The following is a 13,499-nucleotide window of genomic DNA, read 5'->3' on the forward strand; positions in this document are numbered from 1 at the left end:
CTCCTAGCCCCGCCTCGCCCCGCCTTGCCTCGGCGTCACACTTTGGCGGTACTTCGTGGTTCATTCACTCAGTAAGGGCGGGAAGAGGCCTACCCTCGGGTTAGCAATACGCTGGGTGCAGCTGATTGCGTGGAAGCTCTGCAGAGGCGGACTCCAGCTTCCCACCAATGAATGGACAGCGGGGCTGCCAGGCACAGCGTGGCGGTCCCGCCCCCAGGCAGCGCGGCTCCGCCCCCAGCCTGTCTTGCTGCCAGGGCTGAGTACCGAGATTTTGCCTGGTGCTTGCACTCACTCGCGCACCCACACTCTTGCACTTGTGTCGCTTCAGTTTCTCCTTGCCGACCAGTACGCGGGGCTTGGTTCTCTATCCGATTGCAAAGCGGCAAAGCGGCAAAGCATGATGAGGCGGGCAGCACTGCGGTAGGTAGCAGGGTGTGGGAGAGCTTTCAGGGCGCTGGCTGGGAGTGCCCACGCCCTTCCTTGGAGTTTGGAGAGGCCCTGGGCAGAAGAAGCGGGTCGGGGCGGGTGGAACCTACGCTGTGGGCATTTGGGCCTGGAGGGAAAGGGTGCCTGCTCACCGTGACTCCGCCCAGAAACAGACCCATTTACCCATGCCTTTTTAGTGACATCTGGCACGGAGTTTGATGTTAAAAGCAAAGCCGTACTTTTAAGGGAGGAAGTTGGGAGTTCCCTGAGATTCCTTTCTGTTTGCTCCTCAGGGATGTGGTTGGAAACTGTTTCGGGGTAGCCTCTTGTCAGAAAACCAGTATTTGGAGTTCCACCTTACCTCCAGCCCTTTGTGGTCTTTGTTTTTAGGGTTAAGTGCTTGACACACTTAGAACCTGAGTGTGTTGTGTCGTGAGCAAAGATTGCAGGGTACATTTTGGCTTTCAGGAAGTTAAAACTGTGTGACTAGAGCTCTGATGCTGATTGGAACCACACCTTTAGTCAGCTGAAGGGCCCTTGTAAGGGAGGTGCTTTGATTGGACCACTTGAGCAAGGAGCATGAATGCCTTTTAGTATATGTCATTTTCCCAGCGGGCACAGTTAAGGACTGAGGGCTTTAGACTCTGGGGCATTTCTGGCTCTCCCCAACTCACCCTTCCAGGTTCTTTCTGCTTGACTGACTTCCAGGATATTTACATCTGCTCTAGTTTCTAAAGTCATTCTGGTACAAATGGTCCACAGTAGTTCTGATTGACAATGATTCCATCAGTTCTGGTGGGGGTCCTGGATCTCTCTCACTGTTCTTGGGAACCTTGCTGTTAGTTGAAAGTGATGGATGGGATATCTTTCTATCTCTCTTTTTCTCTCATAACACTTTAAAAAAATAAAAGCTTTTTCTACACCATTTGAAGACAGGTTGAAAATCATTACAAGAGTCACAGCTGACTTATGTTTGCATTAGATATGACGTGAAAGACTTCTACAAACTCCACAATCCTGTGCATGTGTCTTCCCTTGAGCTACTGTCCTCTGATTTGGACGTCTTCCTTTGTACTGAACTTCCATAACCTTGCATTCCTTTCTTGTGAATTCTGTTGAACTGTAAGCAGGTACTTTGTCAGAGTCTAGTGAGAGAAAGAAGTCATAAATGAATACAGACTGAGATGGTTAGGTTGTGTGCAACCTGTGTAGCTTCTGTTTTTCTTCAGATTCATAGAAGAGTCACCTGACTTTGTTTAGTCTCTAAATTGAGGTATTTTCTCAGAGTAGAGCGCATATGAATGGCATTTCTCATTACTGCACTGAAAATTCTTCCTTGCCAGCCACTCCGAACTTGGGACCCAAGACAGAGCCAAGTCATTTCTATTTACTCCTCCACATGATGCCTGTGACTTATTAGGCAAGTCATGGAGAGGTTGAGATTCTTGTTCTTCTTTCCTGGGAAAGGTTCCACCATGGGTTTTGGGAGCCTGAGTGTTCCAAAGGTCTCATGACAGTTTCTTCTAAAGGCCTAGGAGTTTTGTTGTGAGACTTATGGGGTTCTCAGGGGATAAGCCAGTAACCCTGAGGAACTGAGGTGTGGGGTATTGATTAAATCATTCTCCCACCTCTATCTCAGTGCTGGATTATACAATTCATGCATTGCTTAACAATGGGGATATGTTCTGGGAATTGTGTTAGGTGATTCTGTCATTGTGTAAATATCATAGAGCTTATTTATATAAATCTAGATAATATAGCCTACTACAGTACAGTATGGTACAGTACTGAATGCTATAGACAATTTAATGAAATGGTAAATATTTATGTGTCTAAATGAGGAAAGACAGTAAAAATATGATAGAAAAGATAAAAAAAAAATGGTACATTTGCATAGGGCACTTACCATGAATGGAGGTTGTAGGACTGGAAGTTGTTTTGGATGAGTCAATCAGCTTAAAACACACACATGTTGTATAGCTGTGAAAAAATATTTTCATTTTTTATATCCTTATTCTGTAAACTTTTTAAAATTTTAAAAATATGTGGCCCATTGTTTTCCTCATGTGGTGCGTGATGATATATAAGGGAAATAACCTGAAATTGTGAAAAGAGCAACATGTGTGTGTTGGGTGGGGGAATAAGAAGTAAGTTCTATATGGACTCTGCCAGTGTGCTATTTAACTGGCACTGGGGATTGTCATCTGAAATTAAAGCCTTGGTTTCTTCATGTTGGTTTTAATTAGTCTTTTAAATATAGAGGCCCATGGGGGTGTTAAAAGGGAGCGGTGTATGAACCTCTTGAAGTAGTGTATACCATATTGTGTGGCAGCAAAAATGTATTCCTAGAAGCCCTGGCACGAGGGTCCCCAGTTTTAATCAGATTATCAGCAGTTGGTGTACCAAATTGTAGTGCAAAGTTACCATTACTTGAATGCCATGTTTATAGTATGATAATTTATTATATTGATTTATAATTGATATAAGAAAAATTTTTTAAAAAAAGGGTTTGAATTATGCCTTTGTTGTGCTGCAGGAATATATTTCCCAATTTCTTAAGGCTGCATGCAAAGATTAGGGGTATAGGATGATCATTTTCCAAATAAATTGGCCCAAGTGTTTCTCTATATTCATCAACCCCCTTCTTTATTTATGTATTTGTATTTTAATATGTTTTTAGTTGTAGATGAACATAATACTTTTATTTATTTATTTTTATGTGGCGCTGAGAATTGAACCCAGTGCCTCACACATGCTAGGCAAGCACTCTACCACTGAGCTATACACCAGCTGTATTTAAAAAAGTAGATTTATTTATACATGAAAGTAGAATGTATTTTGACATATTATGCATACATGGAGTTTAACTTCCCATTCTTGTGGTTGTACATGATGTGGAATCACACATATATGTATATGTGTTCATACATGACCTAGGGAAGTAATGGCTGATTCGTGCTACTGTCTTTTTAAAATATTTTTTTAGTTGTCAATGAATCTTTTATTTTATTTATTTTTATGTGGTGCTGAGTATCCAACCCAGGGCCTCACACATACCAGGCAGGTGCTCTACCACTGAGCCACAACCCCAACCCCCATGCTACTGTCTTTACTATTCCCATCTCCCTTCCTTCCCTTCATTCCCCTTTGCCTAATCCAAAGTACTTCTATTCTCCCCCCCCCCCCATTGTGTTAGCATCTGCATATCTGAGAGAACATTTGGCCTTTATTTTTTTGGGATTGGCTTATGTCACTTAGCATGATAGTCTCCAGTTCCATCCATTTATCGGCAAATACCATAATTTCAATCTTCTTTTAAGGCTAATACTCCATCGTGTATATATACCACATTTTCTTTATCCATTCATCTGTTGAAGGGCATCTGGGTTGGTTCCATAGTTTAGCTATGAATTGAGTTGCTATAAACATTGATGTGACTGTGTCACTATAGTATGCTTATTTTAAGTTCTTTGGGTGTATTTCAAGGAGTGGGATAACTGGATCAAATGGTGGTTCCATTCCAAGCTTTCTGAGGAATCTCCATACTGCTTTCCAGAGTGGTTGCACCATCTTGCAGTCCACCAGCAATGTATGAGTGTACCTTTACCCTCACATCCTCCCCAACATTAATTGTTACTTGTATTCTTGATAATTGCCATTCTGACTGGAGTGAGATGGAATCTCGGTGTAGTTTTAATTTGCACTTCTCTAATTGCCAGAGATGTTGAACATTTTTTCATATATTTTTTGACCATTTGTATTTCTTCTGTAAAGTGGTTGTTCAGTTCCTTTGCCCATTTATTGATTGGGTTATTTTGTGTGTGTGTGTTAAATTTTTTGAGTTCTTTGAATACCCTGGAGATTAATGCTCTGTCAGAGGTGCAGGTGGCAAAGATTTTCTCCCATTCTGTAGGTGCTCTGTTCAGTTCTTGATTGTTTCCTTTGCTGTGAAGAAGCTTTTTAGTTTGATACCGTTTCATTTGTTGATTCTTGATTTTGCTTCTTGGGCTTTAGGAGTCTTATTGAGGAAGTCAGTTCCTAAGTAGATATGATGGAAAGTTGGACTTACTTTTTCTTCTAGTATGCATAGGATCTCTGGTCTAATGCCTACGTCCTTGATTCACTTTGAGTTGAGTTATGTGCAAGGTGAGAGATAGGGATTTAGTTTCATTCTGTTGCATATGGATTTCCAGCTTTCCCAGCACCATTTGTTGAAGAGGCTGTCTTTTCTCCAATGTATATTTATGGCACCTTTGTCATCAACTCCCTTCTTTACTATCACCATTGATTCTGCATTCAGAAATGGTGAATGGTAGTGTCTGGCTTATCTAAATTTCTGGTTTTTTTCTCTTTGATCTTTAGGGGAGACTTTGAAGGAACCTGTCTTCCTGGAATAATAATATCTAAAGTTTCTGAGGACTTGTCAGTATACTAGGAATGCCCCTAAAGGTTTAATATGTGGTTACATTCTTTATTCCTATGACAGTCCTATGGGATAGATACTATTATTATCCCCATTTTACAAAGGAGGAAACTGAGGCTTCATGAGGTTAGATAACTTACCCAAAGTCACTCAGCTAATAAGCAACCTGGTCAGGCTGTTAGCCTCTTTACTCTGTGGCTTCTCACATAGGCAGATGTGATGGTCTTCATCATTCTTCAGAAATGGCAATTAGGGTGACAAAACAAAAATTCCTGTGTATGTGTGGTCACTCAAATATGTGAGATTGGTCACATAGCTCCTGTTAGTTTGTGGTAAGTATTCAAAATGTTTAGCCATTCAGAGTCAGAACCCATTTCTTATGTTGGATGCATTTACCGCACTTATTAGATTTGCTGAGTAAAGTATTGAGAGTACTTTTTTCCACTTTTTCAGTTAATGGTAGCAATGGAAAGGATTAGCATTTTTTCCAGTATGTCCTTTAAAAACATATATTCAGCTGAAGAATGCTAGTTTATGAGATGGCAGAATAAAGAAATACATAACCTAATTTTCTTCAGTAAAAGATTTGAAACTATAGAAAATACATAAAATGAAATAGTGACAAAATTGAAAATATAAATTATGTTCTGAGAAAATGCAAATTAGAAGGTTAGGATCAAGATTAATTTATGTACAGAAGTATAGAAATGAAGAACCTGTGAAAAGATAAAATCAAGTAAGATATAGCCTTGTTAGCCATGTGATTGAAGAATAAACATGAAACCAAAACCCAAAGCCCTCCAGCAAGCATTTTGATCTTGGTGAACCAGCAAGGATTGTATCACTGCTAAATGAGGTGACTGTATAGCTAAGGAGTTAAATTAGCCATTGAAAAAGTGTTCTTACATGTGTGTTCATTGCAGTTAGTTGGCTTAGTGGAAGATCAAGGATTTATCCTAACAGCAGTATGAAAACTACATGTAGCCTCTTGCTGGGTGTGGTGGCTCATGCCTATATTCCCAGTCACTCAGGAGGCTGAGACAGGAGGATGGGAAATTGAAAGGCAGCCTTAGCAATTTAGTGAGACTGTCTTTAAATAAAATATTTCAAAAGGGCTGGGTATGTGGCTCAGTGGTTAAGCACCCCTGGGTTCGATCCCTGGTACCAACCAACCAACCAACCAGTCAAACAAACAAAAACTACATGTAGAGCCAGGCATGGTGATGCACACCTGTAATCCCAGTGACTTGGGATGCTGAGTCAGGAAGATCATAAGTTGGAGGCCAGCCTTGGCAATTTAGTGAGACCCTGTCTCAAAACATAAAATATAAAGGGCTGGGGATGTAGCTCAGTGGATAGAGCACCTCTGGGTTCAAACTCCAGTATCCCAAAAACAAAACAAAAAAACCTACATGTAGATTTTACAAAATATTTTTTCTGAGAGACTTTTTTTGAATGTTGTAATACAGAAGAAAATTTTGTAGTATCTTGAGCTCTAAAGAAAAGTAAAAATACACTATACTTTTTGTCTTGTCTTTTCTCCTTCCTCCCTCCCTCCTTTTTTTCTTTCTTTCTTTCTTGTCATTATTCCTGTATTGGGTGGTGAGAATTTACTAGTAACTTGAGCTAGAATGAGTGACAGTATCTGGGGGTTTTTAAAAATATATTTTTAGTTGTCAATGGACCTTTATTTTATTCATTTCATTTATGCTGTGCTGAGAATCAGACCCAGTGCCTCACACATGCTAGGCAAGCACTCTACCACTGAACCACAACCCCAGCCCTATCTGGGGCTCTTGACCCCTTTAATGCCTTGCCTTCTTCAAATGTGCTCTCACAGACCAGTTTGTTAATCCCTGATGTATGTACGTTATCCCTGACCTGATAGTGTGGTTAGGAGTCAACACTTAAGTAATAATGAAACAAAATCAATTTAAAGAACTTATTTTGAAAGAATGTTAGGCACTTTTGGTATTTACCTTTTATTTTATTCCCACAGGAATCTAGGTAATTTCTGTGCAAGTCCAATAAGTACTTTGAGTCTGCAAGGGATTAATTCAGTGTTCAAAGATGATTGATTTACAATTGGGTTTATCTTTATTGAGGAAATATGTGTGATAATAAAGAACAAAAGAAATGTTCAAAATTAATTTACTCAGTTGTTTACCAAATCAATTCTGGTCTTCGGAAGCCAATAAAATTGAAAGAGCAAGATTATATCCTCTCAATCTGGTTCACACCCTTTATTTATTTTTGTAGATAATTATGTAATTTCCTTTGCTCTCAAGAAACGTTTATTCTAGTGGGCTGGGGTTGTAGCTCAGTGGTAGGGTGCTTGCCTAGCATGTGTGAGGCACTGAGTTTGATTCTCAGCACATATAAATAAATAAATAAAATTAAGGTCCATCAACAACTAAAAAAAAAGAAATGTTTATTCTAGTTGGAGAGATGATATATGGAGTACTCTTAAATGCAAATATGTATATACTTATGAAACAATTACAGATTCCTCTAAGACAGTATATACTACATATGCAATATAGCCAGATACTCTGGAGGAGTTGTCGGTCTTTGAGATTGCCAGAGAAGAAGTCCTGGAACATACTTTAACTATGTTTTATCTTGTTTTACAGGCTTTGTGCCTTGAGCAAAGGGCTGCTTATTCCTGGCAGAGGACTGACTCAGGGATCCCAGGACCCTGGGAAACATGGAATCTTCCACATTCATGAAGGTAAGCATGGGTGTTGACCTTTTATGCTTATGTGGAAGAAACCCTATTTTACTTTTATTTGAATGGTGTAAAGGATGCTGGTTTGGGGCTAATGAGGCATACATATTAAAGGTAGATGTTTCATAAACATCTCATTTTTAAAATGACTAGGATAGCTGCATAATAACTTTGGGTAGAAATCACATTTAGAATTTGAGTTGTTGTTTCTGGGAGCCTTGAGGAATGAATTCTTTTACTTAAGTGATTTCTACTTACTGTGTGCCTGAAGGCATGGAAGAAGCATAGAAGAGATCTAATGCATTAATAAGAGATGGATCCATTAGTTGTACCAACTAATGATTCCTAGTCCATAGTTTTCTCAGAGGGGCCCTATTTATCCAAGCTTAATTGAAGTTAATTTCACTTACTAATATGATCTGCCAACTGTGGGTTACCTTTATCAGTTTAAGAGTCTTCGTTATAGTTAAAATTGTGGCTTCTTTAAAGGGTCCAAGTAAATATGTGTGTATACATATATATGTAAATAAAAATTGAAATTCTACTTTTCTTCCTGACCCTCAGTGCCTGCCTCTTCTTACTGCCTAAACTTGTAAGAATCATTTCATGTCAGCAAGCATCATTTCTCTGTACTATTGGGATATTATATGTCCCTTCTTTTATTTAGGAACTTAGGAGGAAAAAAATCAAAATGACTTATTTACTAATGATCATTTTTTGCCGTTCTTTATGATTTAACTATAATTCAAGTGTGCACCAAATTTGTGGTGTATATACAATTGTTTGACAGAAAACAATGCATTTTTCATGAAAGTTAAAGTTCATGTGAATCTAACCATATTTGGTTTTGATCATTTAGTTATTGAAGGATCAAGGATAGTGTTAATTTTCCATAACTGGAATATTTATTTTGGAATGCTAGAAAAAACTCATGAACTTAACATATGAAATATGATAGGTTTTTTTTTTTTAGTTTTGAATTACTGCTGATTATCTAATTGATTTTCCCTTTATCCATATAGCATGTTCACCTGTACATGTGAATCATGGTGTGTGTGGTAATTAGTATCAACTTTTCTGTTAAGCTCTTACATTTTGTTTTAAGCTAATTCACTCCTGCACAGTGGGCATTAACTAAAATTAAATTGCATTCTTAACCTTACCTTGTTTTACATCTTTGCTTATGTCTTTGCTTTTCTGGCTTAACTGTTCTAACAGTATATAAATGTGTATATATATGTATATATAATGTGTGTGTGTATATATATATATATATATATTTCAGATATGGATATTACTATTGGTTCCTGAACCAAATAATCTGGTGTAATACTGCCTGTAAGAGGATGGGTGGGAATCCTGTTCAAACTATCTCCATCTTAATGGGACTTGACTCCTGACACAGATAAAACCCCATTGGATGAATGTTCATTTATATAAACTCCAATGATTAGCACAAAGGTATTCTTATTTGAATTAAGAAGACAGTATAGGGGCTGGGGATATAGCTCAATTGGTAGAGTGCTTGCCTAGCATGCACAAGGCCCTGGGTTCAATCCCTAGCACCACCAAAAAAAAAAAAAAAAAAAAAAAAAGACAGTAGTATAGTTGTTTCAGGTTTTCAGGGAGCAGAGGCATGATCCCTTCTCTGAGCTGTTAGGATATTAAATGGGAATTTATAAGTCTTGAAGTATTGAGGGCATAGATTACTTTTCATAGTTCTTAAGTGCATTGCCATAACTTCACATATTTCTTTGTTTCATAGACTAACCTCTTCTTTTTTTTTTCTTTTTTTGGTACTGGGGATTGAACTCAGAGGAACTCTACCACTGAGCCACATCCCCAGCCCTATTTTGTATTTTATTTAGAGACAGAGTCTCACTGAGTTGCTTAGCACCTTGCTTTTGCAGAGGCTGGCTTTTGAACTCACGATCCTTCTGCCTCAGCCTCCTGAGCCAATGGGATTACAGGCATGCACCACTGCACCTGGCTAACCTCTTCATTTTTGTTTTAGTTCGAGATAAGCTGCGGGAGATAGTAGGAGCATCTACAAATTGGAGGTATGTACTCCTGTGTCGTTCATTCTTTCATCCAAAGGTTACACTATATTAGGCTCAATTGATAGTTCTATTGTAGGGATGGGAAACCCTGCATTTGAAGATGGGGTGAGAGGCTTTTTAAATAGGGAAAAAGATTAACATTTTAGCACAATGATAAGTTGATGCAACATTGTCATAAAAATTGCATTTATTCATTTTTCAAGGTGCCTTCAGGTACATTAGCTCACTGATTCTCATAACAAAACTTTTGACATGCTTATGGAACATCTTCCTCTTCCTTTTGGACACATGATGAAACTGAAACTCAGAAAATCAGGATTTGGAACTCAAACCCAAGTCTTTTGTGTTTTCTGTTTCATGCAAACTGATTCCTGTATTACTTCTTCTAAGTTCACAATTAACCAGGTTTCCATATTATCTTTCTCTTTTGTTCAGTATTTCCCTGCTGTGAAATAGAATCATGTCCCTCTGGGTGCATAGATTTTTTTTTTTTTTTTTTGGTACCAGAGATTGAACCCAGGGACACCCGACCACTGAGCCCCAGCCCCAGCCCTATTTTGTACTTTATTTAGAGACAGGGTCTCACTGAACTGCTTAGTGCCTTGCTTTTGCTGAGGCTGGCTTTGAACTTGTTATCCTCCTGCCTCAGCCTCCCAAGCCATGGGGATTTTAGGCATGCAACAAAGTGCCTGGCCTGGGTGCATAGAATTTTGAAGCTAAAATAAGATAAAAAAGAAAAAGCATAAGTGATCACTAGATATAGAATAATCTATTGTTGGCATGGAAATTACCAAATGAAATATATTTATTTATATATTTTACATTTATTTATTTAGGTACTGGTGATTGAATCCAGGAGCCCTTTTTATTTTTTATTTTGAGATGGGGTCTCATTAAGTTGCTTAGGGCCTCACTAAGTTGCTGAGGCTGGCCTTGGACTAGTGATCCTCCTGCCTCAGCCTCTCCAGTGGCTGGGATTATAGGCATGCACACTGTACCTGGCATGACATATTTAAAAAAATTCAATATGAAAATTTTCAATTTACTGAAAAGTAGAAGGAATGAATACTCACTCTCTGGATTCAATACTTGTTAACATTTTGGCAAATTTGCCAATATACATATATTGACTGACACTTCAGCATGCATCTCCAATAAATAAGTACATTTTCTTTAAAACAAAATCAGCCTTTATGTATCTCCAACAAATAAGACATCCTCTTATGTAATGAAACAGACAATAATTCCCTAGTAGCATATTAATCATCCACATTCAGATTTCCTCAACTTTATTTTCCCCTAATCCTGAACAAATGACAGTTATTTCCCCCATTTTCCCCCTTTTGTGTGACTTTAAAAAGACCAAGCCATTTGTCTTGAGAATGCTCCGTCTTCTGGATTTATCTGGTATAATTTAACTTGTTTCTCTATCTTCCAAATTTTTTGTAGGTTAAATATTTCTGGCAATAATACTTCATAAGTTAAGCTTAGAAAGACATCTTAGTTAATAATATTGTAACTATTTCAGTTCTCTATCCCTTTGTTTCTCTTTACTTTTCCTCCTAAATCTTTTCTTCTGTTTCTCCCTTTTGTCTCCTTTTCATGTTATTTTCCTCTTTATCTTTTGTTCTGTCTTTCATACTTCCTTTGGATATAGTCCATTTTTCCTCCTCGGTCTCCCATAAAATTGAAGTGGGGAGAGAGGGGGGGAGAGAGGGAGGAAGGGAGGGAAGAAGAGAGAAAGATAGCCAGCTAGCCAGCCAGCTGGGGCACAGAGAATCAGAATTGTCAAGGTGAGAAATAGCAATATGGAGTTCAGGGACCAGGCTATTCTTTATCTCACATATAAACTATTGTGTCCATCTCTGTGTATTTTAAATTTAATTTAAATATTCTTTTAATAAACTTTTGGATTAGGTGAATATATGATCCATTCAAATATATCTATATCACTTCTAAGTATGTTTTCCTTATCTACAAGTATAAGAAATGTTACCAGAAAATTTTAATTTCACCAGGTGGTGAGTGGAAAGGGAGGGAAGGAAGTGATGAAGTAGGTCCAGTTTCCTTCTGTCCTCCTTTGATGGTATCTGACTAGCCTGGATATCACTGGAATTGTGGGATAGTGCTGTTCTTGTTTTATAAAGTTTCATCTTTTCTTCCAGAGACCATGTGAGAGCTATGGAGGAAAGGAAGTTACTTCATAGTTTTTTGGCTAAGTCACAGGAAGAACTACCACCTAGGAGAATGAAGGACAGTTATATTGAAGTTCTCTTACCTTTGGGTAGTGAGCCTGAATTACGAGAGAAATATTTGACTGTTCAAAACACTGTAAGGTAACATGGTGTAGTTTTTATTTGTTTTTATTTTTATTTCCTTTCTTTATAATTATTTTGAGATAAAATTCACATGCCAATACAATTCACCTATATAAACTGTGTAATTCTGCGGTTTTGGGTATATTGAGAGAGTTGTGTAACCATTACCACAATCAATTTTAGAATCAATTTTCATTGCCCCAAAGTGCATTATTTATTTTTAAAGGGAGATAATCATGATTTTTATTTAATTCATAGTTTGCTTTATTTTACAGATTTGGGAGAATTCTTGAGGATCTTGACAGCTTAGGAGGTACTGGTACTATTTTAGTATTTCTTTCTCTCTTTGTTTCTGTTTTCTATTTCTTTTTTCCTTTTTTTTACAGTATTGGGGGATTGAACCCAGGACCTCATGCATGCTAAGCAAGCATTCTTCCACTGAGCTATATACCCAGTCCTTTAAAAAAAATTTTTTTGAGATAGGGTTTCATTAAGTGGCTGGCCTTGAACTTGGGATCCTCCTGCCTCAGCCTCCTGAGTAGCTGGGATTAAAGGTGTGTGCCATAACTTTTGATTTATTTAGTATTTCTAGTATATATTTTTAGTTATACACTGGATCCTGTGACTGTAAAGGGCCTTTTTAACTTTTATTTTATTTTATTTTATTTTTGTGCATGTGTATGTATGATACTAGGGATTGAACTTGGGTATTCTGCCACCAAGTTATAGTCCTTTAAATAAATTGTTTTTTAAATTTGAAATAGGGTTTCACTAAGTTGCCCAGGCTGGCCTTGAGCTTGCAATCCTCCTGCCCAGCCTCTTGAGTTGCTGGTATTACAGACATGTGTCACCATACCCAGCTATTTTATTCTTTTCTTTTAGACTATTCTACATCACATGCTTTATTTGGGCTTAAAAACTTATAATTTTATTCTAAACACTTGGTTGACATACATTTTGATGCGTATAGTTAAGACTATACAGAATACACAAACCAAAGCTGTTTGAATAATACATAGGTTTTTCAAAGCTTGTGTTTCATAAAGAATACAGAGAAAGAAAAAATAACCACACACCCAGTATCTCACAACTTCTAAAAATAAAACTACGGAGATGTTAAATATAATCAAATCAAACAACACACAAATCATCAACCTTGAAAGAAAAATTACAGGCCAGCATCAGCCATTCTTTGAAGAACTAAAATTATTAAAGAAAATCCAAATTTATTACAAAGCTAACTGTGAGTGTACTAATATGTAAAATGAGCAGTATAATTCTACATTAACAATTTTTTCCACAACCTACAGTAATCTAATTAGTCATTCCTAATCCTTTCAAGTATGAACTTTACTACTGTCTTTAATAAATGATAGCCTACATACAAGGTAAAATGACATATAATTTCATTAAATTCAAAATACTATAAAAGTCAATGTTAAACTATCTCATAAAGATATATGTAAAGGCATTTTTAAAAAAACAAGGCTCGCAGAGGAAGGCAGCCCAGCCCAGGCGGTAGCTGTAAATTGAGGGGAACCTCT

At 37.6% G+C, this 13,499-nt stretch overlaps 1 protein-coding gene across 2 annotated transcripts in view; it reads left to right on the top strand.

Moving 5' to 3' along the window:
• The first annotated feature begins 210 nt into the window (after window positions 1-210).
• ACOT9 (acyl-CoA thioesterase 9) overlaps window positions 211-13,499 on the top strand; it is a 35,938-nt gene continuing 22,649 nt past the window's right edge. The window contains exons 1-6 of one of the 2 annotated variants that reach the window (XM_079122928.1): window positions 212-420; window positions 7,483-7,580; window positions 8,600-8,626; window positions 9,592-9,637; window positions 11,803-11,973; window positions 12,231-12,268. In XM_079122928.1, the coding sequence (XP_078979054.1) occupies window positions 398-420; window positions 7,483-7,580; window positions 8,600-8,626; window positions 9,592-9,637; window positions 11,803-11,973; window positions 12,231-12,268 (403 nt within the window). In that variant the 5' untranslated portion in view covers window positions 212-397. Of the gene's footprint in view, window positions 421-7,482; window positions 7,581-8,599; window positions 8,627-9,591; window positions 9,638-11,802; window positions 11,974-12,230; window positions 12,269-13,499 lie in introns of both variants that reach the window. The other variant, XM_079122929.1, reaches the window with a different exon arrangement.

The sequence above is a fragment of the Sciurus vulgaris genome (assembly GCF_902686455.1).
Source record: "Sciurus vulgaris genome assembly, chromosome: X".
Taxonomy (NCBI): Eukaryota; Metazoa; Chordata; class Mammalia; order Rodentia; family Sciuridae; genus Sciurus; species Sciurus vulgaris.